The following is a 27,500-nucleotide window of genomic DNA, read 5'->3' as shown; positions in this document are numbered from 1 at the left end:
CGTGTGTGTGCATTCATACTTTCTTGACCAATTAGAGAAGACAGTAATTCAAATGCCACATGATTAAAGGAATTTCACTCAGTATTACTCCATACTGTACATTACTACACACACACACACACACACACACACACACACACACACACACACACACACTCTACAGTTACTAGTATACTATGATTTTGTTACTTACAATTAAATCCTATTCTTTTATACAACTAGTCAAATTACATTCTACACCAGGCTGCAACATCTAATCATCAAAATAGATAATAATCAATAATTAAATTCTTTGTGAACGAATGCTGTTATCAATTATTTATCAATGCTGTTATCGGCTGCTGAAGTTGAGTGTTAGTGTGACAGTAACATACGTTTGCAAAATGACGCACAGTACAAGTCAACCGGCAGCAGGAAAAAGTGTGCGTCCCAAATAATTTAAAACATTTTATATTAAACGCAACAAAGAAGACTTTAACCGTAAGTTATGCAAAGCAGCATAGACGTGTGACATGGAAGCACCAAGGTGATGCACGAGAGCAGGAAAGAAAACACAAATTATTATCATTACTACAATCATTTGTGCAGGAAAAGAGACAAGCATCCGTCAATAACGTGCACTAAATCAATAAATAGCATTTTTTTAGGAATATAAATTCTCCCCAGTTTGAAAGCAGGACTCACTGTTGCTTCTGAAGATGTCGCAGTTGCTGTAGTCAACAGAATCGGACCCTCCTTTTACACCAGGGTGGGATTTCTGAAACTGAAAAAGTAAATGTAACGTGTGTGTGTGTGTGTGTGTGTGTGTGTGTGTGTGTGTGTGTGTGTGTGTGTGTGAGTGTGTGTGTGTGTGTGCAGAAATATATATGTCTTGATGTTTTAAAATGTTTTGATATGGAAATGGTGTGACATAATACCGAATAGCACTAAACTGGAGGCTACGTGTTAGCGATGTAGCTCCAGTGCAAAACTCAAGTAGCAAACTTCACATAACAGACCTGTGTAAACACAATGACTTCTAGGTGGCAGATATTTACCCCAACCACACATTTTTCCCTGGAGACCAAGCCCCGAGAACCCCCTTACTCTGGATCGTACCATTGTAGCACAAAAACAACTAGTTACAACTGCACACAGTATTCCTAATAGCTACAATTATATATTATATATCATTCTCATTCAGACCCCCTACTCTGGACCGTACCATGTGCTCCAGTTCAGATGTGTTGCAGTAGATTGGAGATTCTCGGACTGAACTACTGAGCTGCTGAAAGGGGTCGTCCATGTACATGTTGGCATTGGGGAGCGTCCGCGTCTTCAGGCCACTGAAGGAAACATGGAGATGGATTCGGAAAAAAAAACATTTAGGAAAGTGTGTGTGTGTGTGTGTGTGTGTGTGTGTGTGTGTGTGTGTGTGTGTGTGTATATACCTAAGCGACTCGTGACTGTTGTGCTTATTAGAAGATAGAACATCAGTGGAGCTCCCATCCAGCAGGAGCTGGACCCACTGCTCTTTATCATTCAAACAGCTCGCCTAAACACACACACACACACACACACACACACACACACACACACACACACACACACACACACACACACACTGAATTATGTACAGATTTTTACACACTCCACAACATAAAATATGTGTGTGTGTGTGTGTGTGTGTGTGTGTGTGTGTGTGTGTGTGTGTGTGTGTGTGTGTGTGTGTGTGTGTGTGTACCTCTAGGACAGCTACCGGGTCTCCATGCTGTAGGATAGAGATGCGGTGTGTGTGTGTGTGAGTGGTATCGGGTCGAATCTCGCTGCCCCTGAGCTGCACCGTGTACTGCGGCGTCACTTCACAGCTTTCGTCACTGAACAGGTTCAGAACTCCAGCCTCCACACGACACCACAGAGTCTGCCACTGATAATTCATCAATACGTTCAGGTACCCTGCCACACACACACACACACACACACACACACACACACACACACACACACACACACACACACACACACACACACACATATTATGTTCACACAGCTGTCTTTATAATAAACAGTAATAATAATCTATAAAGAGTTTATAAAGGTGTGATATAAAATACCTCTGTCCTTATAGTTTTTCATCTCTGTGCTGCTGAGAGCAGAAGATGGAGCAGAGATGATCTCCTCATCCGAGTCGGTGTGGAGGACTGAGCTCGACTACAGACACACAGCAACAGGGGGCGTAAAAATATCATGAATTATTGTAATTATTATCATTATTATTTTTATTGTTATTATAATAATAATAATAATAATTATTATTATTATTATTATTATTATTATTATTATTATTATTATTACCCTGCAAGAATCCAGTCTTTCACTCTTCAGGATGGAGGAAGAACCCATGGACTCCGGGTCGCTGTATGAAGAGCCGCTAAGCTCCTCAATGACCTGAGGACGAAACAATCATGAGACATAGTTTAGACACACATATATGTATATATATGTATATATATATGTATATATATATATATATATATATATATATATATATATATATATATATATATATATATATATATATATATATATACATATATATATACATATATATACATATATATTAAGGCTTTATAAATAATGATGATATAAGTACAATCCATTATATGAGACTTTGGAGACAACATGTGAGAAACAAGACACATGAGCAGGTGAGTAGCTGTAATGAAAGAAGAACCAGACCTTCCTCCATTCCTCTGCCTGGCTGCAGCTCTCGAAGCCCAGAATGAGCGTGTCGGATCTGCCCACCACCTTGAGCTTGTACTGCATCTTCTTATTGCGTTTGGACTTGTACACAACCTGGCAACCCATCAGCTTCATCTCCAGCTGAGGTTGGAGATCTTTAGCGCACTTAAAACACTTCAAGAGAAAAAACACATATACGTTTTTTTATTCAGTAATCTTGCAACTCAAACCAATATATCTACTAGATGTTTCTAATGAGGTGTTCTTGCAGGGCTTCCACCTTACCAGCAGCGAGTTGTGTTTAATAATGCAGAGCTGACGCGTCCAATGATTGAGCCACTTCTTCCTCCACAGGTACTCGCAGAGCCGCGACTCGAGGACGGGACGCAGACAGGGCTGAGACGAGCCACAATGAATGTAGTGAGCTCTGTCCACAGGGACATCCTCATCTTCCTCACCATACGACTCATAATGACTGCTCTCTGAGTCCAGTTTTTCTGAGGAGATGGAATCAAGAAATCAAACTAACTGGTACTCAACGAGATGAGACGTGTAAACTGGTGATTAGTAAGAGACGTGATCTGTAAACTAGCCAGTACTGAAAGAGATGAGACGTGTAAACTAGCATGTCCTGAAAAAGATGAGACGTGTAAAAGAGCCAGAGCTGATAAAGTCGAGACGTGTAAACTAGTCAGTACTGAAAGAGATGAGACGTGTAAAATAGCCAGTACTGAAAAAGATGAGACGTGTAAAATAGCCAGTACTGAAAGAGATGAGACGTGTAAACTAGTCAGTACTGAAAGAGATGAGACGTGTAAACTAGTCAGTACTGAAAGAGATGAGACGTGTAAACTAGTCAGTACTGAAAGAGATGAGACACGTAAACTAGTCAGTACTGAAAGAGATGAGACACGTAAACTAGTCAGTACTGAAAGAGATGAGACACGTAAACTAGTCAGTACTGAAAGAGATGAGACACGTAAACTAGTCAGTACTGAAAGAGATGAGACGTGTAAACTAGTCAGTACTGAAAGAGATGAGACGTGTAAACTAGTCAGTACTGAAAGAGATGAGACACGTAAACTAGTCAGTACTGAAAGAGATGAGACACGTAAACTAGTCAGTACTGAAAGAGATGAGACGTATAAACTAGTCAGTACTGAAAGAGATGAGACGTGTAAACTAGTCAGTACTGAAAGAGATGAGACGTGTAAACTAGTCAGTACTGAAAGAGATGAGACGTGTAAACTAGTCAGTACTGAAAGAGATGAGACACGTAAACTAGTCAGTACTGAAAGAGATGAGACACGTAAACTAGTCAGTACTGAAAGAGATGAGACGTGTAAACTAGTCAGTACTGAAAGAGATGAGACGTGTAAACTAGTCAGTACTGAAAGAGATGAGACACGTAAACTAGTCAGTACTGAAAGAGATGAGACACGTAAACTAGTCAGTACTGAAAGAGATGAGACGTATAAACTAGTCAGTACTTAATTCATCATGTTAATGGGATAAAATACTGAACTGCTGCTATGTACTGAATGCTCTGTATGTAAATAAGGTTAGGGAGATCTGTGCTGTTTGTATTGATCTGTGTAATAACCTGTAGACTGAGTGGCAGGAATAAAAGGCTCCGCCTCCTCATAACAGTCCTCATCTTCCTCCAACCCGTAAGGAGGTCGTGGAGGAACCTCGGGACCCACAGACTGAGGAAACACACAAGAATTTATACCATTACATATGTTAATAAAACCATCATTCTGTCATCCACGATGACCACCCACACACTCATCCATGATGAAGATACACCATAAACATCCAGAAAAACAAACTGGTATTTCAAACATTCTTTTGAACTTCCAGGCAGCTCAATTGTCCAAGGCGATGCCCTATCTACAGAAGATCAGTAGTTCAAACAGTAATTGGTGCAGCTCTCTGGGGAAAGAATGAAAAAGAGATGGAGAGAGAGAGAGAGAGAGAGAGAGAGAGAGAGAGAGAGAGAGAGAGAGAGAGAGAGAGAGAGAGAGAGAGAGAGCTTTCCAGAATATCACAAACCATTCATACCATCTCCTAACTCATGTACACAGAACATGTTGGATGACGAACTTCTTCCTCCCAAACTGTTATCTAGTAAAAAGCAATTAACTGGGAGTTAAAAACTACAACATCCTTTTGACCAAACATGAAGGTTGTTCAGCTGTTCAAGGTCATTGTGTCCTCAAAAACCCAGTGACCTTTCGGAGTCCACTGTTCCAGATAGCATTTCTACCTCAAGGTCTGCTCTACACCAAATTCAATCATATTAAAATCTCCATGATAACACTGGTGGTCACTCAAGCCCATGGCGTTTTCTGCTACAGATCAACCCCCATTAAAGAAAGGAAAAATGATATGGCCCTCACAGAAAAAAGTTTGGGACCCCTGATCTACAGGAACCCAAACCTTCTCAGTGTCTGAGCGTGTGTAGACGTCTGTGCTGAGTTTCCTCACTCACATCCACTCTCTTCACACGTGTGATGTAATCAGGCCACTGTGCCAACGACACGAGTGAGGGAATTTAACGGTGACAGAATAAAAAACTCTAAACATCCAAAATCTGAATTTGTGTAAAGTCCGACACGTATTTGAGAATACTGAGAAACGCTACGTCACGTGTTTATCTCCTTGTCTCCTCGATTTCTCCAGTGTAAGAACTGGGAGATTTTTTTTGCTTTTGGTGTTATGTATTTATTCCTTCCCTTTTGATCTTCTACATGTTTTCATTCTTGGCATTTAGGGAGGAGTACTTTATGTGCAGTTCGTTCCTCAGATATATATCTGCAGCGGAGATCAAAAGAGCCATGTCCCATTCGTGTCCTGTCTGGAAGGATGTAGAGATGCTGGAGGATGGAAGGATGGAAGGAGATGAGAAGATCGTTCTGTCTGCTCGCTTCGAGCTTTGCACTGACCTCATCGTCTCTGAAAGTCCGACTCAAGCCATCTGACTTTCTTCCCCCTCCCACCCCACATGAGTGGGAGTTCTATCACTCCATCACATTATCACTCCATCACAAGTGCCTCTCTACCCTCCATCACGTAGACAGACATAATTGACCATGCAAAACGTCCACTTCCTCTCCTTTCCACCAATAGGATTACGATTCTCAGCCTTTAAGATGGACGTCGTAGATAAACACAGCACTTCCTTTCTGAGATAAAGTTCCTCCTCTTCACATCCTGCACTTTTTTAAAACGTTCTTGAAGCCGTGGAAGAAATTTACAGCCAAGAACTTTATTCTCAGAGCACACATACAAAAACATACACACTCTCTACCAAACGTGGGCATGTCCTTCATGGCGCCATCACAAGTGACTTCATCACCAGTGTATTTACAAAAAAGATTCCTTTCCTACCGTTCACTCCCATGATGTTCACAACATTTGTGAGGTTCTTCTGCAATTTTGCACCTTCTGACTCTATATGTGGCTCAAACCATTCAGTTAGTGGCTAATGTTTAGTGTAAATACGTCTATTTTTATATTATAGTTTTTCTTAGTATTTTGTTAGCAATTTGCCAAATAATCTGAGGTAAATGTTGATCTTTCGGTCAATTTGATCTTGTTTTCATTGTTGCTGCAATTTAAAATCGTCCGTAAATGCGATCTAACAATGTTAAACTACAGCCAATCGTCAGTTGCTAGCATACATAAGTTCTGTATCTGTATTTCTTCAATCTCATTTTATGGTCGAAAGAGAACCTTCAGAATCGCTGTCCTAAAACAGTAAGTATCTGCTACACTTCGGTAGATCTGATAAATCTCCTCGAATAAATGGTGAAGTCTTCTAGAACTTTCCAGGTGGTGGTTTTAGCATCATCTCAATAGCAAATTGGATTTTCCCAATCCATTATGACTCAAACAGTGTGTTTACTGATGACTCATTCCACAAACGATTCCTCAAATCAACCGATCCTATCATATCAAGTGTGTGGTTTTCCCCACACGCAATAAAGCTGATGTGTCTGTTTCTATCTCCTGCTACTATCTCGGTTTTTGATCGGATTGGATCTGTCTTTCCTAAAAGATGTTTTTGGTGACAACATTCACAGTATACCTGTATCTGTTCTTGAACAGGTTCCTTTTAGTTTTGCTGCCTAAATATTGAGTATAAGCTGATATCAAAATGTTTTAAGACTAGTTTTGTAACATGCCAACAGATGGCAGCACGAGGCTGCACGCACAGTCACAGGGAACACCGTCCTTCATAAGTCAGTGTGTCAAAAGCATGAGCACCCTCTAGCACCGAGCACATGAGCTTCAACAACATGATCTCACTTCCACAACCACACTTCTCACCAGGTTTGGCTCCTGCTGCCCTCTTCCCAAAGATAAAGATCTTGCTTGGTGTTTTGACACCATTGCAAAGATCTGGTGCGTATCGCAGAAGATGCTTGACACGCTTTAAAAAGACTTGCAGGAGACGTTCCAGAAGAACCTTGGGGACGCTGTATTGCTGTGCAAGAGGACTATTTTAAAGGTGATCATGTGAACATGTAGATAAATAAAGTACTTAAACAGAGCGAGTCTCAAAACCTTTTGACATCACCTTTTGAATCTATAATTTCCCATCATTCTACACAATCTGAATATCTGGTGTTGATGTACTTCATCAAAGATGAAGCAGGAAAAAGATCTAATGGGTTCTTGCTTACGTTTTACCTCTATTTATGGGGCCGTGTGTGAAAGTTTTTAAGGTCTGGTTTTTGATCAGTTTAATCAGATTTTTGCGTTCACACAATCATGGAAAAATTCACATCTATCGCATTATAGGAGAAAATCAGACTTGGATCAAACTCTGCTAATCTAAGCTGTAAGTCTGATTCCTCTCAAGTTATTTCAGACTGTGGGTCTGTCAAGGATCTAACGCTAGATCTGAATTTCGTGAACGTTTTCACTCGTTTAGATATTATCTGTTGGATAGAAAAACAGCTAGCCAAGATAAACTTTTCATGTGAAGATGTCATGTGGTGTTAACTAGTTAGTTAGTTAGTATCTAACTTCTGGTGATCAACAAAATCAAACAGTCCTGTAACGTTTTCTATCAAGTGGTGCGGAAATTGTTAGTTAGCTGCTAGCGACCATGACATTAATTCCAGTTGAATTGTAGCTTCAGGGCAGAACTACTGAAATGAACACATATGTGAGGTAAGTAAAAGAAAAGTCTCAAAAAACCTTAAAGAATTTTAAAGAATCCCATTGACACACACTTTCTCACACACACACACACACACACACACACACACACACACACACACACACTCTAACTCTTATTTATCTGCGGTAGGCCACTTGAAAGGTCTTGGTTACTGGGCAGGGTTTGACCTCTGACCTCCTGCCCGAGCCTTGGGTGAGATGAGCTAGTGCATCCACACTGAGGCCTCACTGCAGATGGGAAACTCTGAAACGCCCAACCACAACACAATGCCGGTCCAAGCCGCCGCCTTCTAACCTCGGATTGGCCGACCACAACACAGCATCAGTACAAGCCGTATACAGTAAAACCCACAACACACACACACACACACATGCAAATTCAGGTCTGTCATTACTGCTACAGAACCAGTGTGTCCTAAAATACACACACATGCACATGAACGTCCCCAAAAATACACACAGGTTCCGTCTCAAATGCCACAATCCTTCTCGAGATGGTGTTCTTGCTAGAAAGAAGAACGTAAGATCGAATCTAAAGACTTAACGGCTACGTCCCAAATTTTTACATTCACAAATAGTTTTTACTAAACCACTACGCAAATAAAATCTGTTCAAACAGAAGCTCCAGTTTTACCTCATACGTTACCAGGGAAACCGTCTGAGTTACCTATAACGCACCAGGATTAAATTGAAGCTGCTAATTTAATACAAAACGCAAATTAAACCGGTTAGCTAGCAAGCTAGTCATACCGCACGCCTATCTACATTATTGCTAGTCCCTTTAATGCTTTTCCTGCATTATAAACAATACAGGTAACACTAATAGGACAAAACTAAAATAAAACATTTTTATTATTGGAACGATAGATAAAGTTGGTGTATTTAAACATTTTAAGGATCTGATTATTGATCATGTAACATTTTATTTCTGATCAAAGAAACAAAATCAATAAAAAAAAAATTTGTTCATTTTGATGAATGAGGTTTAAAGAACCAAGTCACTAAAATGGTCCAATCTTTCCATCACTATCAGTAACAGGCCACACCTTCTTCATTAGAATGCACAAAAGGCCACACCCCCTACACTGAACCTGAGGCCAAAGGAAATATGGTTCAGAAGGTTCTATTCCTCTCTTACGTACCGTGATCTTTCGTTGCTCCTCACTGGATCCGAGCGAGGAGAAAGTCTGGAATGTTCCGTGATAAAGGTGCTCATTGTCGAGCCGAATCTCGACAGTGACACAATAACGCAACGATCCAGCCAAATTCCACAAGAACACATTTTTGACATTTCTGGCCGACTGGAAGTCTCCCTTGATGAGCCCTGATGTTTTCAGGAGGTGTCGAGTACGAGGTGAGGTGGAGGACAAAGAGGCTGAAGGGTGAAATGTTCTGCTCTGAGACCAGCACTGAAACAGAGCCTCTAAAAATCCTCCTATGACACATTTTCCCTTCACCTGGAATCTAAACCGCACTATTATTGTGGTTTTATAGCATTAGCACGCTAGTGCGGTGTGCTCCAGGCTAATCATAATATACACGTTAAGGTGTTCATTGTTCACGTGATTGAATACGATTTTGGACGCCAACAAGTCAAATTTATTTCTAGGTTTATTCACCTACAGCAAAAGATTTTCTCTAAATATCACATACACCCCCTCCCTCATCTTCAAAAAGTAGCTAGGTGACTAGCGTTAGCTATACGCTTTACCAATAACTAGCATGTTCTCTAGTAGTGCTGCTACCAGAACATTAGCTAGCGCCATACGCTAGGCCTGGTGCGATCATTAAACCGTCAGCTCGCTATTAAATGCAATGTGTCGTGCTGTTAATGTAAATATTCTGCTGGAGATTCTGCTTTTGGAGTGTAGATAAAGTTTATATGTGTTGATGCGACATGACGTGACGTGGAGTGACGTGGCGTGATATGATGTGACGTTACTCACCGTGCGACGAGGCCACGTAAAGCCAGGATTTTCACCCAAACCCGGATCACTGCCCGAGTTTGGTCTGAGGTCGTTAACAGGACCTCCAGAGGGACAATTCATGATCATGTACTCTGCATCCTCCACTGCTGACACACACACACACACACACACACACACACACACACACACACACACACACACACACACACACACACACTCCTTTAATTAGGATAATGACATTCCTAAGTCGGTGAGACTTTCCCTTCTCCTCTTTTTCCTCCATTTTCTCATATTTTCTCATCTCCTCTTTCCTCTCTTTTTTCTTCTGTCTTCTTATGTCTTCTCTATTATCCTTTCTTCTCTCTTATCACTCGTTCTTTTCTCGTATTCTTTTCTTCTCTTTTCCTCCCATACTCTCATATCTTCTACCTTCTCTTCTCTTTTCTCACATTTTTGTCACTCTCTTCTCTTGTCTTTTATCCTCCTTTCTCTGCTCTTCCCTCCTATCATTACTTGTTTTCTCCTCTTTCTCTCTTTTCTCCTCTATTCTCTTCTCTTCTCTCCTATCTGCCCTCTCCTTTGCTCTCCACTTTTGTTGTTTCTCTTTTCCCTTCTCCTCTTTTCTCTTCTCATATATTCTCATTTTTTTCTCCTCTCCTCTCACAGAGTGACGTCTTGCTAAGCTCCATGTTCTATGGCTTTTCTTTGGCACTGCAGTGGATATGACATGCCTCAGGAATGACTGAACGTCTTCTGCAATGCAGTACAGAGTTTTTTTTCCTTCTTCTGGTTTCAGGAAACGAGCTCTGACTCACACAGTGCCGCGAGAATTCCTGCTCTCAGACTCGCGGTTTGAGGAGAAGCCAGGAGCGATTGTTAGAAATCACCTACAGGTTTCTCAGGTTAAGATAAAACAACACAAACACACAGATCATTTCCCTGAGAATGAAATGAGATAGAATGAGACGTGAAGTTTGAGGAAGCTACAGATGATCTGAGGTTCTGCAGACAGATGGAATGTGAAAGAGTGTGTGATGAAGCAGCAGTTTTTTCACAGCAGCAGAGGAATTTTTACTGCAGAGACCCTCTTTAGATACTTGGAGTGTTAGACATGACCTCTGTGACCTCTATGTGACCTCTGCCTGACCTCTACATGACACACACTTAACATATGCTTCACACACGTGTTCTTCACCCACGTGTTCTTCACAGCACTGATTTTATTAAAAGCAACGTTTAGTGGCACAAAGAATTCGTTACAAAATGTATCATTAAAATGAAGAGAAGGAAAAATGAAAGAAATACAATAAAAAAAACTGAAAGAGGTGAAGATGATGATGATGGTGAAGATGATGGTGAAGAAGATATGATGGTAATGATGATGATGATGATGGTGAAGATGGTGATGGTGAAAACACAGTGTTTGAAAAGAGCAAGTGTGTGTTTCATTGTCTCCAAGGCTTTGTTGGAGATTTATATATGAATGTGTCTCTCTTCTCTTCTTTTCTCTTCTCTTCTCTTCTCTTCTCTTCTCTTCTCTTCTCTTCTCTTCTCTTCTCTTCTCACACATTGATGACTCACCAATAAATAATAATAATGAGAAGAAGAAGAAGAAGAACAGTGACATTGGAAAAGAAGATAAATGTCTGGAACATCTCCCTCTCCCTCATAATCTAAAGATCAAAGACTCTAAATTACTGAATTTTTGTGTTATAATTTTTAGCATTAATCGCTAACAGAACTTTCTGTCGTGTTATGGAACAGCAGCTTTGTGGAAGATCTCATGATGTCTGTTGCTCGACACTCGACTCCTGAAGTCCTGTGTATTTTTGAGTCTTTTCAGGAAACAGGAGACTGAACCCTGGAGATCAGGAACTCCTCTGATGTTTCACTCAGTTATTGATTTCTGTTTGCTGTTTTTTTTTTTTCGAAACTTTTTTCACTCCGCTTACACTCACCCGCCGTGTCTCTGTTCTCCTGCAGTTTGGACAAAAGCTCTGAGATGGACTTCTTCTTTGCCTGAGCAATGTAGCTGAGGTTCTCACCGTCCAGAACCAGGAGGAACGCCTGCAGGTCCGGAACCAGCCGAGCCAGAACTGAGGAGCAAAAACGTATCTGGGGTTATGACTGATCGCACTCATTATTACTGCAGAAATAAACCGCAATCAAAGAATCGATTTTTAACAAAACAAGAAATCTAATAAATCAGTTGTGTGATGAATATGAGGATGAAGATGATGAAGAAGATGATGAGGATGGAGATGATGAAGAAGAGGATGAGGATGATATCACGATAAATCCTCACAATAAAGTTTGCCAAAATCGCAGACAACTCGTCTGGACTCAGGAGGTTACTGGAGGTCGATTTCACTCTGTTTTTCTGTCGTTCGAAAAAAGAGGAGATTTCTCTCATTTGTTCTTATTTTAGAGACACAGAGACGCTTCTGTTTACACTCCGTCCAAAAGAAACGACACGTTCAGTTACTGTCTGTAACACACACACACACACACACACACACACACACACACACACACACACACACACACACACCATGCACACAAACACACACCATACACACACACACACACACACACACCATAAACACAAACACACACCATACACACACACACACACACACACACCATACACACAAACACACACCATACACACACACACACACACACACACACACACACCATAAACACAAACACGCACCATACACACACACACACACACACACACACACACACACACACCATAAACACAAACACACACCATACACACACAAACACACACAATACACACACACACACACACAGTGAGATAAAAGGGTTTCACAGTAAAGGAGAATTAGTAAAATTGTTGTGGTATTTCTCCTCCTCCATCACATATTCCCTCCCCCTCTCACTCTCTCTCTTTGTCTGTCTCTGTCTCCCTCTATCTCTGTTTTTCTCTTTTTCTCTCCCCCTCACTTTATTCCTTTGTAATCACAATATCTGATTAACAATAAATCAAAACTAGAGATAGGAAAGAGACAAAGAGAGAACGGAGTGTGACAGAGAGAGAGAACGGAGTGAGACAGAAAGAGAATGGAGTGAGACAGAGCGAGAACAGAGTGAGACAGAGAGGGAAAGGAGTGAGACAGAGAGAGATGTGGAGAAAGAGAGAGATGGAAAGAGAGCGAGAGATTGGATTGCAGGATCCGTTCGAGAGGGAGGGGAAACCCGGCCGGTTGAAACGAGGGAAAGCTCTGAACATAGAGGAAGATGGAAGTAAAGAAAAACGAGAGACCCTGATGTGTCAGTCACTGACATGTGGTTAGAGTGTGTGTTTATTTAGCACGTTAGCCGTTAGTGCCCGAGTGCCAGATCCGTCTCCGCTGAAGGCCTGTTTGCTTTAAACACACGAGAAGAAACCAGGAAAAGGTTTTGTTCAGTCACACAGAGTTCATTAATAAACTACACAGAGAACATCTGACCCCATGTCTGAACCACGTCTGACCCATATCTCACACGTTAGACCCACATCTGTACCAAATCTGACCCACATCTGTACCAAATCTGACCCACATCTGACCCATATCTGTACCATATCTGACCCACATCTTTACCAAATCTGATCCACATCTGTGCAATATCTGACCCACATCTGTACCATATCTGACCCACATCTGTACAATATCTGACCCACATCTGTACCATATCTGACCCACATCTGTACCATATCTGACCCATATCTGTACCAGATCTGACCCACATCTGTACAATATCTGACCCACATCTGTACCATATCTGACCCACATCTGTACAATATCTGACCCACATCTGTACCATATCTGACCCATATCTGTACCAGATCTGACCCACATCTGTACCATATCTGACCCACATCTGTACAATATCTGACCCACATCTGTACCATATCTGACCCACATCTGTACCATATCTGACCCACATCTGTACCATATCTGACCCATATCTGTACCAGATCTGACCCACATCTGTCCAATATCTGACCCACATCTGTACCATATCTGACCCACATCTGTACAATATCTGACCCACATCTGTACCATATCTGACCCACATCTGTACCATATCTGACCCATATCTGTACCAGATCTGACCCACATCTGTACAATATCTGACCCACATCTGTACCATATCTGACCCACATCTGTACCATATCTGACCCATATCTGTACCAGATCTGACCCACATCTGTACAATATCTGACCCACATCTGTACCAAATCTGACCCACATCTGTACCATATCTGACCCATATCTGTACCATATCTGACCCACATCTGTACCATATCTGATCCACATTTGTACCATATCTGACTCATATCTGACCCACATCTGATCCACATCTGTACCATATCTGATCCACATTTGTACCATATCTGACTCATATCTTACCCACATCTGCGCCACATTTGACCCACAAACTCATTCAGTCTCTCTTCCTCTCCTCTCATCACCTGCTTCTTCTCTCTTCTTCTTCTATCCCCCTCTCCCTTTCTCCTCTCCAATCTTTCTCTCCAATGCTCTACTCCTGGTGAGATCTCTGTAGGGTTTGCGGTGTTTGTTAGAGAAGTAATGTTGAGGGTGTGTCAGAGCTCCTGCCCTCCAGTAACCCTGTGAGAATTCTACTGTTTATTCCATGAGAGATGCAGAGAAAAGCCCCTAACACACACACACACACACACACACACTGTACAAACTACACAGGGAACAGTGTGTGTATAGAGTGTGTGTGGTGGGGAGGGGTGTGTGTGTATAATTTGCAGCAGAGAGGGTTATGGCAGGGGTCCCTAATCACCAGGCCGTGTCCCGGTACCGGCTGTGGCTCATTCGGTACCTGACCACACAGGTCATCTTTTTCTTTTTCTTTTTTTTTAACCTTTTTTTTTATTTTACTGACTTTCACAGTCTGCAGGTGTTTTATTTTAACAACAACACTTCCAGATGTTCCAATTTCCCGCTTTCTTTTCAGTTGCAGTTTTTTGAAGTAAATGAAGTTCACACTGATTCTGCTTTATGGTGAGTTGAATTATATGGTAATTATATTTGTAATAATTAAATTAATAGTAGACTATACATTTTACCCCGAGGCCTTCAGTGATGTTCTACCTGAATCAATCCACCTCTTAATCCCATCATTATGATGTCACGATTGTAGAAACATCAGTATAATAGAGAAGTGCAGCAGATCAGAGCTGCATCACACACAGAATCTCATACAGTCACAATGAACATCATCACTAAAGCAAGAAACCCAATGATCACAATTCAACACGTCTCCTTTCACTGAAGCCACGACTACACCTCCACATACATCATCTCCAGCAGAAGCACCGATATTCACCTCGTCACATCACCCCGGGGTTTCCTGCGTTTTTGTTTCAGTGCATTATGGTTTTTCTGGGGATTTAAAACCGAGGCAAATTGTGTTTTTGTGCAAATTCTGCAGGAAAGAAAATGCAAAAGTCTAAATGTTTGATAAAAAATCTTAACCTATTTTGATGTGGTTTTGGAACTTTTCCTCTCAATGTCCAGCTTTTCTTCAAAAGTCCGTCTTGTAAAAGTCCTTGTAAGTGTATCTGTGACCCTAATGGCCTTCCACTAGTAAATCGTTTAATATGTATAATAGTAATATAATATTCGTTATTGTTAATTTTTTATGCACATAAAACCAAACCCCAAGTTCCATGGAAAAAACAAGTGTAAACAGTCCGTGGTACAAAAAATTCAGGGCCCTCGGAGTTAAGGGCCTTGTTCAAGGGCCCAACAGGGACAGCGTGGGGGCTGAGGGGCTCCACCCCCTGATCAGTAACCCAGAGTTCAGACCGTTGAGTTTCCACTGTCCTGTGGAAGAGGAATCTAATAACAGAAAGGAGTTCAACACAGACTGACATCACTCCATCCTTCAATCCTTCCCTCTTTTCATCCCTCCTTTTCCAACTACAATCGTTAAAGCTCAAGTACAAACCCCAATTATAGTCATTACAGCAGGTCAGGGGTCAGGGGTGAAAGACTGCAGCAATATTGTTTGTGGCATCAGTCAGCAGTTTAATGTACTCATGTACAGAAACCGCAGTGTGTGTGTGTGTGTGTGTGTGTGTGTGTGTGTGTGTGTGTGTGTGTGAGATCTTATTCATGTCGTGTTTTTAAACAATCCACAGTGGCTCCATTCATGCTGAGCTCATTATACAGCAGTTACTCTCTCTCTCTCTCTCTCTCTCTCTCTCTCTCTCTCTCTCTCTCTCTCTCTCTCTCTCTCTCTTCCCCTCTCTCCCTCTCTCTCTCTCTCTCTCTCTCTCTCTCTCTCTCTCTCTCTTCCGTTGTTTCTTCAATCAGAAGCATTGCTCAGATGCCTCACCCTCCCACTCTGTTGGTGAGATGAGAGATGAGTGAAGAATGAAGACAAAAACAAACAGTAAGAGGAATGAATGGAGCAGACACGTGTGTGTGTGTGTGTGTGTGTGTGTGTGTGTGTGTGTGTGTGTGTGTGTGTGTGTATCTGGATTGTGATAGGTCAGGAGGTGTTGATGCGAATATTATCTTCTATTCACAAGTTCAAAAGAAACAACAACTAACGATAAAAAAACAAAACAAATAAAAAGTACACGTGGGGTTTCTGTGGGTGATAATGACAGCGTGTGGTATCTGTGAATGAAGAGGAAGCGAGAGACGTGTGAGGAGGTGAGACTGTGAAAAGGTGAAACATGCGTGAGGATGTGAGACACTGTGAGGAGGTGAGACGCGTGTGAGGGGGTGAGACTTGTGTGAGTAGGAGAGACGGGTGTGAGGAAGTGGGATGCGTGTGAGGAGGTGAGACACTGTAGAAGGTGAGACACTGTGAGGAGGTGAGCCGTGTGTGAGGAGGTGAGACAATTATGAGGTGAGACATGTGTGAGGAGGTATGACACTGTGAGAAGGTGGGACACATGTGAGGAGGCGAGACACTGTGAGGAGGTGAGATGTGTGTGAGAAGGTGAGACTGTGAGAAGGTGAGACGTGTGTGAGGAGGTGAGACACTGTAAGAAGGTGAGACACGTGTGAGGAGGTGAGACAATGTGAGGAGGTGAGACGCGTGTGAGGAGGTGAGACGTGTCCTGTCCCCGGATTAAGAGAGGAGACCTGAGACGCAACACATGCCGACCCACAATGCACCTGGATTACACAATCCCTCAACCAGACGCAGCGGCTGCTTCAAACAACAGCTGAGAAACACGACACTCGACCTGAGCCCCAGGGAATTCTGGGAAATAAAAACCAGGACGCATGCATCTTATTATTAGTAGTAATATTCATTTATTACTATTATTATTATTATTATTATTATTATTATTATTATTATTATTATTATTGCTGCTGTGGTCTGTCATTTATAACAGTTTAATACAGAAGACTGCACACACACACGCACACACACACACAAAGTTGTGTGTTTTGTGTGCGTGTGTGTTTTTAGTGTGTGTATGTGTGTGTTTTTTCGTGTATGTGTGAATGTGTGTATGTGAATGTGAATGTGTGTGTGTGTGTGTGTGTGTGTGTGTGTGTTTTTTTTTTTTTGAGTGTGTGTGTGTGTTTGTGTGTGTGTGTGTGTGTGTGTGTGTGTGTGTGAGGGCCTCTTTACAACAGCTGCTTGTTCACTCTCTCTCTCTCTTACACACACATGTACACACACACACACACACACACACACACACACACACACACACACACACACACACACACTGGCCCATTGAATGGTGAAGGCTATCAGCAGCCGCTAATACAAATAAACTCCAGACTCTCCTGAGACTCCACGATGGTCTCCAGCAGATCTCATACATGTCTCACGTCTGCAATGCATCACGTCACGTAAAGCTCACCTACAAACCGAAACGTATCAGACCTTAGGCCACACCCCTGGCTCCGCCCTGATTACATTTGCTATCGAATTGTAACGTTGTCATATTTCTTAGAGACAATCCCATAATTCTGGTCACCATGACGACGGCAGCAGACGGGACGATATGAAATCAGGATCACGTGACACATCGTAATAATCACTGATTAGGATTCTACCATGTTAATACGATGAAATAAAATTCCGCTTGTTAATCGATCAAACTTTTGTCGCCCATATTGTCCCACGCTTTCATGTGTGCGTCCTGTCTGGTGAAGGGGATTATGGGATTGTCTCCTAAGTAAAGAAAACATCTGATACTTCTTCACATTTGTCCAAATGAAAGAAGACAGCTGTCTTATGGAGCTTATGGAACCTTCTACACACATGCTGCTACCTAAGGGCCCTACTCCCAAATAAAACGCTGGGGCAGTCGTGTGTCAGAGTCTGTTTTATCGCCAGATTCACGTGTTTAATTCCTCTTATACCACAGCAACCGCAGCATCTCCAGACAGAAATCACCACAATATTTATCCCTTTGTAGTTACCTGTACATTCCAGCAGTGATAAACGCTCTGTCCTGAAGATGGCAGAGAAGTTACAGCCTAACCTCTGACACTGAAGACTCCTTACTTCATGAAAACTCACGCGTCCCTGTGAAGGAGCGGTTACTATGGAAACGTTCACGTGTGTCACGGAATGAGTACGTGATCATCTCAGGGCTGCTGTTGTAGATAATTAATCAATTCCTTCTGACCAATCAGAACGCAGCATCCAATAAAGATCAATGCAAAACACAGCGATACAATGTTACAATGCGTGTGTCTTTGATGTGTACATGAATGAACAAGATGAAAGAAGTGTGTGTGTGTGTGTGTGTGTGTGTGTGTGTGTGTGTGTGTGTGTGTGTGTTGTAAATTATTATAGATTAAAAGCTTTACCTTTTTGTTTGTCCATTTCTGGAAGGTGAAAAAAAGATGAGTATTTGTTTAAAACCCCCAGTGAGAGACGTTTCTTCTTGCCCTCTGTTCATCCCTCCATCCCTGGATCGACTGATACCAAATCAAAACTGCAGCAGCATTTAAAGAAACCAAACAGGAGACTTCAGGACACACCACAACTAAGTGCACTTCTGTTCTCCAAAACTCCCTCTGTCTCTGACTTTCCAGCTCTCTCTCTCTCTCTCTCTCTCTCTCTCTCTCTTTTCACTTTACAACAGGCTCCCATTCAGGACCACTCCCAAACCAACAACTAGGGCACTAAATAGTGCAGGAATCACTCTCTACATCAGCACAGAGTAACCTCGTAGGGTCAGAAAAAAGATTTGGAATCAGGTCTGGGAACAAATCTGTGCCAGTTGTTCACAAATCAGCTCCAACTGCGCCACCTTGTGGAGGAAACCGGAAAGTAATCATTTCAATCCAAATACAGTATATATCAAAGCGTCATGGGATTGGGTGTTTATTTCTATTTAATAGGCTTAATTTTTATATATGTACAGTGACTGTAAAAAGTGTGGAAACACCTAGTCTGATTTTGAAACACATGCATGTTCCTTTAGGTTTTACACAAATCTATAAATATCCAGAACTTTATTCTCATTGGAAAATCCTCCCTTATCATTTACACACTCTCAGCAGCCGAACAGTTAATTTCTCCAAACATTCAGCTGCAATATTTTCCCATGTCTTCTGTAAACCTCTCCAGAGATGTTCTCCTCTAGTTGGAGATTTTTCTTCATCCCAGAGCATTTTGGTAGGATTTAGGTGCAGTGACTGGGCAGGTGGTTCCATGATAGATATCACTCCAGAAGAGACGACTGTTTACTCTCTTAATAACGCTTACAGAGCTCAGACACACACACACACACACACACACACACACACACACACACACACACACACACACACACACAGGGATACAGTCAAATCCCAAAACTTTTTATTTAACATAAATCCAAGTTGTTAACGGTTTACTAAAGAAAATCAGGATAATAAAACTCCTTATTATGAGAAAAAACAACAGAACAATTATGTCTTAGTTACAACAAATACTCACTGAACCAATCAACATTTATTTTGTTATTTTTTAATCAGAAAGAAAGAAAGAAAGAAAGAAAGAAAGAAAGAAAGAAAGAAAGAAAGAAAGAAAGAAAGAAAGAAAAGAAAGAAGAAACAAAGGATAAATCTATAAGTGATGTGTAACAGGATCCAGTGTGTAAGTGATGTGTAACGAAATCCAGTGTGTATGTGATGTGTAACGGGATCCAGTGTGTAAGTGATGTGTAACAGGATCCAGTGTGTAATTGATGTGTAACGGGATCCAGTGTGTAAGTGATGTGTAACAGGATCCAGTGTGTAATTGATGTGTAACGGGATCCAGTGTGTAAGTGATGTGTAACAGGATCCAGAGTGTAATTGATGTGTAATGGGATCCAGTGTGTAATTGATGTGTAACGGGATCCAGTGTGTAATTGATGTGTAACGGGATCAATGTATAAGTGATGTGTAACAGGATCCAGTATTAATTTATTATTATCCAGTAACTGGATCTTCCTCATTAATCTCATCCGTAGCTGCTGAAGTCGTCACGCTGTCACTAACTTTGATTAATAAACAGTTTATAAATATTAATTGAACTACAAAATTAATCATATTTACACTATGGAATTTGATCATTCAAGCCCAGCTTCTAAAATCTGATTGGCTGTCTTCTAAATGTCTAAATTCTGCTCCTGAAATAAAAATGCTAATCTCTATGGTTACTATTGTCACTAACAAAAAAGCGCTGGATAAAAGTTTTTATGTGGAATGTCTCTTTTTCTGTCAGGTTGAGATGGAAAGAGAGAAAGAATAATAGAAAAAAAAACTTTCCAATACTCTCATTAATCTTCATCTTATCCATATAACTCTTAAAGATATTTTTCAGTTAGCAACTTCCCGGCTATCACTCTCAGCAGCGAGCACATGGTATACTACTATTAGCATGCTAGCATTGCTAGCTAGCTGTTATCTGCAGATGTAGTATTATTATGACCAGGTAGGTACCATTAGCAGTGATGTTTAAACTTATATGGGTTTGACTTGTCAGATTTACTCTCAAATTAGAATTCTCAGGTTTCTTGACCAGATAGCTCTTACTAGCCAACGAGCTAACATTAGACAGAGTTTATTGCCATGGATTTAAATTAAATTCCTGTCAGAATTCCTGTCATGGTAGCCCATGCTAGTCATTTTGCTCAAATTTGAAGCTATTTCATAATATTACAAAAATTCCAGTCAGGATATTTCACAGGAGTTAGTTTTCTAGTGTCACTGGTGAGGCACTTCTCACGGTTAAAGCATAGATATAAAAGAATAAATATAAAATAATCCTGTCAAGATATATTTTGTAGTATAGCATTGATATAAAATCTCTGCACCCTAGACATCTTACCATCCTGCAGCTCTTTTATGACAACAATGTGATTCCTGTCAGGTTAGCGCACTCTAGCTAACCATCTAAAGCCAGTTCTTAGCTAGCAGTACGGCAAAACATACATATAATTGAAGAAATGATCTGAAACAAACCTCCGAACACACTAATAAAAGCGAATGGGGCTCATGACTTACAATCATGCTAGTTTAAGTCACCTCAGTAATTAGCCATTATTATTAATATCTACATCTGCTGATAAGTGTAGTTAGCTAAACTAGCAAACTATATATATTGTTCATTTATCATTAGCAGTTCATGTTCATATGATCGCTAGTGCCTTGAGATACTGTAGCTGCTCGCTGTGCTACAAACAGGAAGTGTGGATTTTAAAATAAAGTGGATGAAATGAGGACATCATTCAAACTCTCCATCCGTCCATAAGAGACGAGACCTAATGGTGAAAAGGTGCTTAATAATGCATTAGCAGCAAAATAAAGGGAGAAGAGAAAGAGAGAGAGAGAGAGAGAGAGAGAGAGAGAGAGAGAGAGAGAGAGAGAGAGAGAGAGAGAGAGAAGGGGTGGAGCTTTGTGATCAATACACGAGTTCGAGTTAAGACTGGAGACGATATTGATCATGTGCTCGTCTTTCAATCCATCATCATCGTAAGTGGATACATTCCGTGTAAATAGATCACCTTCGCTCTGATTGGTCGATTCAGCTCTCTGTGGAAACTTTGTATCTATTAAAAAAAACAGGAAGCCGGGTGCGGATTACATTTCCGTCTCATCATAACTGTGATCTACGGTTAATTTATTATTTATTTATTATCACTAAACTAACTTGATCAGTGCTAATCAGATTTTAGATGCATTTTTTTTAAAAACACACTTTCAAAACTAACCCAAGGTGATGCTGACTTAAGCCACACCTCTGCTCTTTTTTCATTGGCTCTTAATCAGTTACGATTGTTATCTGCAGATGTAGTATTATTATGACCAGGTAGGTACCATTAGCAGTGATGTTTAAACTTATATGGGTTAACCAGTTACGATTGTTTCCAGCTGCAAGATTAATCTGATTGGACGGTATGACGTGTCTTTTGTGGGCGTGTAGCTACCGATACTTTTGTAGCTTGTTGCTTTGTAGAAATGATACAATAGAAAATTTGGTTCGATTTTGTTCGATTTTCCTGCTTCATAAAGATTATCTTAATTTGCATAGAATAAAAAAAATAAACTTGATTGAAATATCACCGTATACTCTGCGCAAACATGCGTAAAATATGGACGCTCGTCTGTTTCGTCCAAATCTACTTCCGATTCAAAATTCCAGGAAGAGAAATAAACGCTTGTGCCTTTCAACGTTAACCGAGCAGAGCAGATACACGTCTATATAATAGCTATATATTGTATATATCGTAGCTAGCTCTGTCAGAAATAGCTGTCCTCCTGAGTGCTGCCTACAAAACGGGACAGATTTAAGCCCCGCCCACAACCGCGGCTTGTTTGTAACAATTTATCGGAATGTCGTATTGATATATATATTTTTTTGAAGACGTGAAGATTAGCACACGCCTGGAGCTGGGGGTGCATCTGTGTTAAATCATCATCACCATCATCATCGCAAATACAGACATGGTGAGTGTGTGTGTGTGTGTGTGTGTGTGTGTGTGTGTGTGTGTGTGTGTGTGTGTGTGTGTGTGTGTGTGACTTTTCATCCTGCTGGTGGATTCTCATGTCGTTCTCCTTGAGAGAAATGTGTTGTGATTGCGCGAGTGTTTTTTCCTGTTTATGGTGTTAGAAGAGCGAGAGCCTTTTCTTCATTTCATTCCTCTTCCAGAACGACAGGCGATCGAACTCCTCCATCGTCATGCCGAACAGATTCTCAAACTCCTCCGGAGAGAGGTGTCTCTGTGGAACAGGGAGGAGATTAATCAGTGCTGCCCCCTACAGGTATTAAAAAAAGGTATGTGTGTGTGTGTGTGTGTGTGTGTGTGTGTGTGTGTGTGTGTGTGTGTGTGTGTTGAAACCTCCAGCCTGGTCCTGTCCACTCCTGGTGGAAGTTTATTTCTTCCTCGATGAGTCACCATGAGCATCTCGTAGGGATAAATCTTTAACACACACACACACACACACACACACACACACACACACACAACATTTCCTCAGATGTTCTGCATGTGTTTGTGAATTTTGTGCTCAGTAGTTGGCGTGTGTTAAGTATTCGGGTCGAAATCTGACCTTCTGCTCGAGCATGGTGGGCAGTGAGTTCCCTCTGTCCATCCTCCTGCCCTGAGCAACGCCGTTCTACACACACACACAAACACACACACAATAATAGAAACACACAGGCAGCAAAAGTAGATAAGTAGAAATAAAGAGAATAATAAAATATCTCACCTGGAAACCTGTAAAAGGACAAACAAAAGATAATTTCACTAAGAGCACATAAGAGCAGTATTAAAGAATAGAATACAATAAAATAGAATAGAATATCTTACTGTGATTAGCTGTATCATTGTGTGAGGAGGAAAACTCTGCAGACTGGAGCTATAACACACACACACACACACACACACACACACACACACACACAAACACACAGAGTTTAATGTGTGTAAAAATGTCAGTTCCTGCCATCATGTTGTTTACACTGAGAGTAAGATTGTGTGTGTGTGTGTGTGTGTGTGTGTGTGTGTGTGTGTGTGTGTGTGTGTGTGTGTGTGTGTGTGTGTGTGTGTGTGTGTGTGTGTCTTACTCGGCTTAGCCCACTCCGACTGTATGAGGGGAACGATGGAGATCTGGTTCCTGCACAAACAACACAGAGTTTAACTTTCACAACCAGATACTGAGCATCACACACACACACACACACACACACACACACACGCATGCACACACACAAGCACACACAGACACACACACACACACACACACACACACATACATTCATACATACAAATGCAAATAAACACACACAGACACACTAACACGCTACAATCCGTCTCGCTCCCTGAGATCTCAAAACTCTGGGCTTCTAGTAGTTCCTAGAATAGCAAAGTCCACTAAAGGTGGTAGAACATTCTTACATTTAGCTCCTAAACTCTGGAACAGTCTTCCTGACAGTGTTCGGGGTTCAGACACACTCTCCCAGTTTAAGTGCAGATTAAAGACGTATGTTTTTAGCAAAGCCTACACATAACACACATCACACACATCACATCATAACCTTGTGCTCCAGAACATCTGATCACATGCACATTATCAACTTGTGCTGTTAATATCATGAACAGCAGCTACGCTAATTCCTCTCCACTGCTTCTCTTTCTCTCCCCATCCCGAGGCATCCTGAGGTTCCTCCAGCTCCAGTCACGTCCCACCTCATGAAGATTATGGAGCATTAAAAAAGTAGATGCCCACAAACTTTCCGAACAATCTACAGACGTACCAGTGCCAATTGGATTCCACTTCATGTAAAGTTTGGACTCCTGGAGTGTTGGATCTTTGATGATCTCAAATGTTGAGCTATTTTATGAGTTGCTCAGTAGCTTCTGGTTCCATCATCTCAAATGACTTTAAATGACTGTAGAGAGGACATCACTTATAATCACACACTCCAGTGCTCATGTTAGTTCTCACTCTCCAGTGTTCTGTAGTGTTTAAAGACTATAATCACACTCTTGATGTCACCCAAATGAGGATGCACACACACACACACACACACACACACTCACACACACACATCGATACACACAGATACACACCGAGGTGAGGGGGCGTGCGGTCGGGGAGAGAACGAGTTTTTCTGCGCATTGGAGTCACTTTCTCGATCTCCTCCTTCAGGATCAACTTCCCTAAATTAGATTGAATCTGAAGAGAAAGAGAGAGAGAGAGAGAGAGAGAGAGAGAGAGAGAGAGAGAGAGAGAGAGAGAGAGAGAGAGAAAGAGATAGTGGGATGAGGAGGAGAATGTAAAAGGTCCACAGTAAAACAGGAAATAGAAACCCCAGAGGATTGTGGGTAATCTGATCAAGCCTGTGGATTTGGCATTTTAATGATACAAATACCTCAGCATAATACACTACTCCCTGTACACTACACCCTACTCCCTCTACACTATACCCTACACCCTACTCCCTGTACACTATACCCTACACCCTGTACACTATACCCTACTCCCTCTACACTATACCCTACACCCTACTCCCTGTACACTATACCCTACACCCTGTACACTACACCCTACTCCCTCTACACTATACCCTACACCCTACTCCCTGTACACTATACCCTACACCCTGTACACTACACCCTACTCCCTCTACACTATACCCTACACCCTACACCCTGTACACTACACCCTACTCCCTCTACACTATACCCTACACCCTACTTCCTCTACACTATACCCTACACCCTACACCCTGTACACTACACCCTACTCCCTCTACACTATACCCTACACCCTACTCCCTGTACACTATACCCTACACCCTGTACACTATACCCTACTCCCTCTACACTATACCCTACACCCTACACCCTGTACACTACACCCTACTCCCTCTACACTATACCCTACACCCTACTCACTGTACACTACACCCTACTCCCTCTACACTATACCCTACACCCTACACCCTGTACACTACACCCTACTCCCTCTACACTATACCCTACACCCTACTCCCTGTACACTACACCCTACTCCCTCTACACTATACCCTACAACCTACTCACTGTACACTACACCCTACTCCCTGTACACTATACCCTACTCCATCTACACTATACCCTACACCCTACTCCCTGTACACTATACCCTACACCCTGTACACTACACCCTACTCCCTCTACACTATACCCTACACCCTACTCCCTGTACACTATACCCTACACCCTGTACACTACACCCTACTCCCTCTACACTATACCCTACACCCTACTCCCTGTACACTATACCCTACTCCCTCTACACTATACCCTATACCCTACACCCTGTACACTACACCCTACTCCCTCTACACTATACCCTTCACCCTACTTCCTCTACACTATACCCTACTCCCTCTACACTATACCCTACACCCTACACCCTGTACACTACACCCTACTCCCTGTACACTATACCCTACACCCTACTCCCTGTACACTATACCCTACACCCTACTCCCTCTACACTATACCCTACACCCTTCTCCCTCTACACTATACCCTACACCCTTCTCCCTCTACACTATACCCTACTCCCTCTACACTATACCCTACACCCTACTCCCTGTACACTATACCCTACACCCTACTTCCTCTACACTATACCCTACACCCTCTACACTATACCCTACTCCCTCTACACTATACCCTACACCCTACTCCCTCTACACTATACCCTACACCCTACTCCCTGTACACTATACCCTACACCCTACTCCCTGTACACTATACCCTACACCCTACTCCCTCTACACTATACCCTACACCCTACTCCCTCTACACTATACCCTACACCCTACTCCCTGTACACTATACCCTACACCCTACTCCCTCTACACTATACCCTACACCCTACTCCCTCTACACTATAACCTACACCCTACTCCCTCTACACTATACCCTACACCCTACTCCCTCTACACTATAACCTACACCCTCTCCCTGTACACTACACCCTACTTCCTCTACACTATACCCTACACCCTACTCCCTCTACACTATACCCTACACCCTACTCCCTCTACACTATAACCTACACCCTCTCCCTGTACACTACACCCTACTTCCTCTACACTATACCCTACACCCTACTTCCTCTACACTATACCCTACACCCTATTCCCTGTACACTACATCCTACATCCTAAACCCTGTACACTATACCCTAGACCCTACTTCCTCTACAATATACCTCACACCGTACTCCCTATACCCTGTACCCTACACACTGTACCCTATACCCTTCTCCCTGGTGTCATTGTACCTTGTTGAGTTCCTGTTTCTGCATCTGTCTGAGTCTCCAAAGGTCATCACCTTCATCATACTCATCCTCCTCTTCCTCCTCTCCTGCTGTGTTCTGAGAAGTGGACTTTCTCCTCCATTCTGTCTCTAAAAGGGGGGGGGGGGTAGTAGTATACACAGTGAACACGTGTTTGTGTGTGTGTGTGTGTGTGTGTGTGTGTGTGTGTGTGTGTGTTACCCAGCACAGCAAGGGATGGGGGACAGGGCCAGAACTCCGTCTCGATCTTAGATGGCAGGTTTGGGTCAGGCGGCTGAGCGGCGGGAAAACGAGACGACTCGATAATCAAATCCTCCATGTGTTTACTCTGAGGAACATTAGATGCATC

The 27,500-nt window shown here is 42.0% G+C and overlaps 2 protein-coding genes across 4 annotated transcripts in view; both read right to left on the bottom strand.

Moving 5' to 3' along the window:
- The window catches only part of LOC310733229 (actin filament-associated protein 1-like 2), a 25,341-nt gene extending 6,439 nt beyond the window's left edge, over positions 1 to 18,902 (bottom strand). For 2 of the 3 annotated variants that reach the window (XR_014535667.1, XM_083554284.1), the window contains exons 1-12: positions 18,686 to 18,900; positions 11,801 to 11,938; positions 9,861 to 9,985; positions 4,325 to 4,427; positions 3,007 to 3,218; positions 2,719 to 2,895; positions 2,335 to 2,427; positions 2,094 to 2,190; positions 1,724 to 1,935; positions 1,431 to 1,534; positions 1,205 to 1,325; positions 685 to 763 (exon numbers count right to left, since the gene is read on the bottom strand). Coding sequence is in view for 2 of the 3 variants with exons in the window: in XM_083554284.1 (XP_083410410.1) it covers positions 685 to 763; positions 1,205 to 1,325; positions 1,431 to 1,534; positions 1,724 to 1,935; positions 2,094 to 2,190; positions 2,335 to 2,427; positions 2,719 to 2,895; positions 3,007 to 3,218; positions 4,325 to 4,427; positions 9,861 to 9,985; positions 11,801 to 11,938; positions 18,686 to 18,701 (1,477 nt within the window). In the remaining variant the exon portion in view is untranslated. Of the gene's footprint in view, positions 1 to 684; positions 764 to 1,204; positions 1,326 to 1,430; positions 1,535 to 1,723; positions 1,936 to 2,093; positions 2,191 to 2,334; positions 2,428 to 2,718; positions 2,896 to 3,006; positions 3,219 to 4,324; positions 4,428 to 9,860; positions 9,989 to 11,800; positions 11,939 to 18,685 lie in introns of all 3 variants that reach the window. The other variant, XM_083554283.1, reaches the window with a different exon arrangement.
- A 4,030-nt stretch (positions 18,903 to 22,932) lies between these two features.
- Positions 22,933 to 27,494, bottom strand: LOC310733241 (dematin-like). Its single transcript, XM_083554308.1, has 9 exons — positions 27,353 to 27,494; positions 27,137 to 27,261; positions 24,925 to 25,030; positions 23,919 to 23,968; positions 23,662 to 23,710; positions 23,561 to 23,598; positions 23,402 to 23,467; positions 23,191 to 23,271; positions 22,933 to 23,071 (listed from the first exon to the last, which is right to left on the bottom strand). The coding sequence occupies exons 1-9, from the start codon at positions 27,468 to 27,470 to the stop codon at positions 22,958 to 22,960; spliced, it is 747 nt and encodes a 248-aa protein (XP_083410434.1). The 5' UTR covers positions 27,471 to 27,494; the 3' UTR covers positions 22,933 to 22,957.
- Positions 27,495 to 27,500: the final 6 nt, after the last annotated feature.

Source organism: Silurus aristotelis, assembly GCF_946808225.1.
Source record: "Silurus aristotelis genome assembly, chromosome: 11".
NCBI lineage: Eukaryota > Metazoa > Chordata > Actinopteri > Siluriformes > Siluridae > Silurus > Silurus aristotelis.
Note: the sequence above shows the minus strand (reverse complement) of the source record. Positions and strands in the feature narration are given on the sequence as shown.